Source organism: Primulina huaijiensis, chromosome 4 (genome assembly GCF_012295235.1).
Source record: "Primulina huaijiensis isolate GDHJ02 chromosome 4, ASM1229523v2, whole genome shotgun sequence".
Taxonomy (NCBI): Eukaryota; Viridiplantae; Streptophyta; class Magnoliopsida; order Lamiales; family Gesneriaceae; genus Primulina; species Primulina huaijiensis.
In genome coordinates, this window is record NC_133309.1 from 22,643,853 (window position 1) to 22,649,977 (window position 6,125).

At 32.5% G+C, this 6,125-nt stretch overlaps 1 protein-coding gene across 1 annotated transcript; it reads left to right on the top strand.

Moving 5' to 3' along the window:
- The first annotated feature begins 3,174 nt into the window (after positions 1-3,174).
- Positions 3,175-5,478, top strand: LOC140975467 (bet1-like protein At4g14600). Its single transcript, XM_073439194.1, has 4 exons — positions 3,175-3,324; positions 3,448-3,580; positions 4,444-4,500; positions 5,118-5,478. The coding sequence occupies exons 1-4, from the start codon at positions 3,302-3,304 to the stop codon at positions 5,277-5,279; spliced, it is 375 nt and encodes a 124-aa protein (XP_073295295.1). The 5' UTR covers positions 3,175-3,301; the 3' UTR covers positions 5,280-5,478.
- The last annotated feature ends 647 nt before the right edge of the window (positions 5,479-6,125 follow it).

The window sequence follows — 6,125 nt, forward strand, 5'->3', positions numbered from 1 at the left end:
CTTTGCTTTTTGTTGATTTTTAGTTATATTTGACCGAAAAACTGGTGTAGCACAGGAAAATATTATTGATGTGACGACGAAAAATGTTGAAATAACATCATAAAATTGTTGATGTGTTCGGAACCACATTAACACTCATGCGAAATAAGACTAATAACCATCAAAAAGCAAAGTTACGGGACAAACACAATTTTGATAAGTTAGATAACAAAACAAACAAACATGACAACCTGATGAGTAAATTGATTATTTTTCATTTTTTATTTGTCTATAAATTACATGTTTTGGATTTTAATATGTACTAAAAGAATTATTTTCATTGAATTTTATTAAATGACAACCATGTATTACCATGTTTCATCATAATATTGAGTAAAGAGAATCAAGAGTTGGAGGCAAGTCAAAGAAACAAAATCATTTTGATTGAAAGTATGAAGAAATCAATGGGTTTTTTTTTTTCCCAATCGGGTGAATTTATTCCTTACATTATCATTTACAACATCATCATCTCTTGAAAAAGAAGCATCATTGTGTTGGTAAATTGAAGACTTTGGGAAAGGCTATTGAGGGTATTACCGCCCGAGCACGAGACATATTAGGATGATAATGGGTCGGGTTTACAAAAACTCGAGTCGATTTTAACATATTTATGAAAGACCCAAGATCTATCCCAACATGTTTAAACTTAAACCTAAACTTAACACGGACCATGTATACCCGCAAACCATTAATGATTTGAAATTCATTTGCTCAGTTTGCGAAAGTAATTGTTCTGGATTCCAAATATATTCAAAATTCACGCAAGTTAGAGTTTAAATTAATACTTTTTCTCTCAAATCAAATTCCTATCACTAAATCAAATTCATGTATTCATAACACAAGTAACATTTGATTTGTGTCGACGCAAACAAATCGTCCATAATTACCCTAAGCTAAGTGAACTGCAAGGATCATTGGCACGAGAGTTGAATCGAACTTCTTGAATCGATTGGAGTGGAATGAAAAATATATTTCTTCGCCTCTTTGAGAATAAATCAGAATTCTGGTCGAGAATGGTTGGATCTAAGAAATTAGAAAACAACCAGTATATCTAATTCGATTAAGGTATGAATAATTAGGAATCTTTTCTTCTTTTTTATAAAAAAAAAATCCGAAGTCGAGATAAATTAAGTTCATACTAATGTAATTTTTAATTTTTTGTTTACTATATTATTATATAGACTATCATTACCATATAATTGATTTAAAAAAAAATCTTTTTTTCCCTAATTTTCATCACCCATCGACAACCTTTGACAAGTATCATACAAAAGCCCAAGCCCAATATTATGGGAATAGGCCCATAGCCCAAAAATATTGAAAATTGGAATTGTGTTAGTATTTATCGCACCTGAATTTACAAATTAATTCGATTTTGACCCCGTATTTCTATACCATCGTATCCATCAAACTGATTGAAGAAATTAGAAATATAAAATCATGTGTTTAAATTTTTAAGAAGAGTCGATGAAATCTGAGATGAAATGTGAGAAGAAGCTCAGTCTTTATAATGAATTGGCTTCATTATTTGTAACGAATGATTTGTTTTGATAACGGATTTCATGAACTTGAAATGACACACATCTTGAATGTGTTTCGAATATATCATAATCAGTTCTATTGCATCTACATGATTATGAATGGATGAAATTGAAATCCAACGAATATAAATTCATGAGTAGGTCTCTTGTGAGACGGTCTCACGAATCTTTATCTCTGAGACGGGTCAATCCTACCGATATTCACAATAAAAAGTAATATTCTTAGCATAAAAAGTAATATTTTTCATGGACGACCCAAATAAAAGATCTGTCTCACAAAATACGATCCGTGAGACCGTCTCACACAATTTTTTTTTTTATCTAAATTCATTCAAGCAGTCAAATTGATTTAAAATCCATTGATTTGAAATTCAAGTATAAGCTCAAATTTTTTGAAGGGTAGTAAAAATCCCAACCGGGCATGAGTTCCAGAAATTGACAAGGAAATTAGAATCACTAGTTTTATCATGCAATTTTGGGAATTAAGACAAGATGAATTGTATTGTTTGATTCTTGTCGACTGACAATACGTGCCCGACCGATGTTATACCACTAATTATAGTTTTTGTTTGCTAAATGTTCCACATTTGATGTAATAAGTTCTTGAAAATTGTATATATGAACTTGGACAATCATTCTTTTTGAACCGGCTTCAAGACATTGACAAGGTTGACATTGCGAACATTACGTTATATGAAATATAGCATAAAACGACGCAGATTATTCACAAATATTTGAAATTTTTGTGATACTATAACGTAAGGAAGAAAAATATGCATAATCAATGTTTATTGGATTTAAAATGATACATTTTTACCTATATATAATTAATTTTTATTATATCTAAAGTGATATAATTTTTACTTCAAGTAGTTTAATTGTACAATAATTCATATATACATTCATAAGAAAATCATGCATTTCAATAATAAAAAAAAAAGATATTAAAAATACCGAAAAGGTTTCAACTCATTGTTTTTTCGTGAAGAAATTGTAGATTTTTTACCTTAAAATTGAGAACATAAAATTATATTTTGATTATGTCTATTATGAGACGACTAGATGTATATTTAAAGTAAAAAATTATTTTTGACATAAAAAATAATACAAAAATTCATGTGAGACGGTCTCACGAGTTAATTTTATAAGACTAGTATTCTATTGGGTCATACATGAAAAAATATTATTTTTTATGTCAAAAGTATTATTTTTTATTGTAAATATGAGCATGGTTGACCCGTCTCACGAATAAAGATCTATGAGATTGTCTTATAATATATATACTCATGGATAGATCAAATATGATATCTATTTCATAAAATTGACGTTTAATATTTTGAGTGGGTCTTATGTGAGACTGTCTCACGGATCTTAATATGTGAGACGGATCAATCCTACCCATATTCACAATAAAAAGTAATATTCTTAGCATAAAAAGTAATACTTTTTCATGGATAACCCAAATAGAGATCCGTCTCACAAAATACGACCCGTGAGACCGTCTCACACAAGTTTTTGTCTAATAATTTTTTATTAAAAAAATTGTTTTTTTTTTGTTTTTTTTTAAACTTCAAAACGAAGACTTTTATTTGGGGGAGAAAACTCAAAATGTGAAGCAAACACGCCCCCCCATTAAACTCGAAATTACCTTGAAATTTATCTCCAAAGTTGGAACAGCACGGCACTTCGGGGCTTTTCCGATTAATTTTTTTTCTTCTCCGATGGCTGCTCCATACAGATCCAGGTAATTTCTTAAGGAATTTTCAGATAAATTGTAGATTTTAGTATCAATTGTGTGTCTTGTAAAGGAATTCATGCGTTTTTTTTTCTGTATTCGGCCTGATCGATCGTCTGTGATTGATGACAGAGAAGGGTTGAGCACGAGACCGGCAGCATACGGTGGTAATTCCGATGAGATTCAGCTTCGGATTGATCCGATGCATGGTGACTTTGATGATGAGGTCACTGGTCTTCGCAAGCAAGTTCGACGACTGCGAGATGTAAAGTTTTTGAATTCACGAGTTTTGAATTCGTTATTATGTTATAAGATGAAAATCGTGATTTTTTTTAGCAATCTAGGATTCTTAATGGAGTTTGTTGTTTTGTTGAGGCGTTTATGATGTTTTGCGACCATGAACTACTGCGAATGAATTTTGCATCCATATAAAAAATATTCCATCTAGACAGACAGAGAGTTGGGATTGTTCTGTTTAGTTGATCCTATCAATATTTCTTTATGAAATTCACTTGTCGGTTGATTCTTTATCTCCCTTTTGTTTTTATAAGGTAAAAGAATTGTGAATCAGATGTGCTTTTAGGATTGTTTTTGAGTTACTTATTAAGGTCATTTGTAGCTATAGTTTAAGACCAGTCATGTACTGAAAACAAGCCGACTCAGGGGTGAGAGTTGCGGTCATCCATAATTAAAGGCAAATTCAAATCTTATTTAAGCTTTTTGAAAAAAATGAAGTCTTGGCATCAAAATGTCATGTCATTTTGTCAATTGATATCAGCCTTACATCACTGTACTGAAACAGTGATGTGATCCTTCAACTAGACACTTTACAACCCATGATCTTACGAAGAAGACAGCTGCAAATTGATGAAAAAGATATGGAATTGTAGCTATCTATTGGATCATACCTCTTAAAAATTAGCCATTACTTTCTGATAAGCTTAATACACAATCATGCATTAATCCTTACATTTTCTTGTTCTTGCGTTATAAATTACGGAAACTGGCCTTTTAAAAATATTGTTGATCGATATTACATCCTAGATCGTGCTCCATGCTCTAAATTTTATGATATTTGCATTTGGGTTGGACTCTCTGTTCTTATTGTTTCTCGATAAAATGTTGCAGGTAGCTCAAGAAATTGAAACTGAAGCAAAGTTCCAAAATGATTTCCTCAATCAGCTGGTACTCTGTGAACCAAACACACTGTATTTATTAGATTTCAAACATTTGATGGAATTGGATTTTATATATGTACTTGTAAGAAAAAAGGAATGGACACACGTTTCTGTGAGAGTTTAAATTAATTGATTATGGCCTTTTCTTTTCAAAAAGATGCTTCTGCACCATTAAAATAAATGCTTTGAAGGCCAGAGTAAGACACATTTTGTTGTCAACCAATCCTATTGATACCACTTGTGTGAGTTTCGTAGTTCTTTTGACAAACAGAACTTGATTCTGTGTGTTGAGAAAACTATAGAATATTGAAAATTGATTTCATTTGGCTGATGCTCCACTTTTTGAGGGGCACAATGAAGACGAAATACATATAACCATTAGCAAAACCTGAGCATATGACTAAGTCTTGTATGATGATTATCTACAATCCTTCAACTATTCTTTCCTCTTCTTTTTTGCCTATGTACCCAACAAAACGATATTGTCTATTGTTATGACCAGCCTATAATCATCAGTAGATTTACATACACAGACCAATCCTTCTGCTACTTGCAATCAGATTTAGTATGATATAAAACTTTGCAGAGAAATAATCCTCTCACCTAGTTGTTTTGTTTGTGCAGCAAATGACACTACTCAAAGCTCAGGCAGGGGTGAAAAACAACATGAGAAGACTGAACAAGAGCATCATAAGAGAAGGATCAAGCCACATCATGCATGTTATCCTATTTGCGCTGCTTTGTTTTTTCATTGTCTACATGTGGTCCAAATTTTCACGAAGATAGAGCGACACATGAATATTGTGTCCGTCCTATAACTATGAAGTTGGGGCGGGTGCTGAAATTGTTACCGGCACACTAGTAAAATCAGTGTAAGCTTCTTGTAAAATATCAGTGGCACGTCCGAGGAGTTACTGACAAGAACTTTGGATCATGTATGATTCAATTTCGTGAAATAGTGCCTTGATGCATTTTCTTTTTTTAATCTAAACGTGTCTGGTAGGTTCTAGTCCATTTTTTTCGATTTAGTTACTTGAGAGAGGACTTGGTCGAGATTAAAGATGTGCTCTAACAAATTTGAAATTTTGAATATTTTTATTTAATGAGAACCGTTGCTGTTGCTAATGAGGTCAATGGGTCAGGCAAACCACCATAGCTATGTGGCAATAAGAACTATATGATAGCGCCACGACCCCTGTCGAAGCGATCAAGTGTTAACTGTTGGGGAATTACACCCCGAAGCGATGCCAACCACGATGATAATAGTACCCAAAAACTTGCGGAATAAAATAACCAACAAGAACACAAAGATTTACGTGGTTCACCCAATATAGGCTACGTCCACGGAGCACTGCAACTTTTATAACCGGAAGAAATATTACAACAAGTGTATACACCAATACACTCAATATTTCTCACACTCCCAACCCGAGTATACCGAGAAAATAATTTCTCTAACTCACACAAGAGAATTCCCGCACTCAAGAAAAAAATACACTCTTTTTTTTCTATGCACTCTCTATTTATCAAAGCTAAAAAGCTTTTGATTTTGGGATACAATAACTGAAGGAATTGAGCTCTATTTATAACTAATTCCCTCCAGCAATTTCTGTAAACTTTCCGATGTGGGAT

Excerpts from the sequence above, each read along its gene's own strand:
- LOC140975467 (XM_073439194.1), top strand. The coding sequence starts at position 3,302 with ATGGCTGCTCCATACAGATCCAG. Across the intron at positions 3,581-4,443 it reads AAGTTCGACGACTGCGAGAT|GTAGCTCAAGAAATTGAAAC; the intron begins GTAAAGTTTTTG and ends AAAATGTTGCAG. Across the intron at positions 4,501-5,117 it reads ATGATTTCCTCAATCAGCTG|CAAATGACACTACTCAAAGC; the intron begins GTACTCTGTGAA and ends TTGTTTGTGCAG.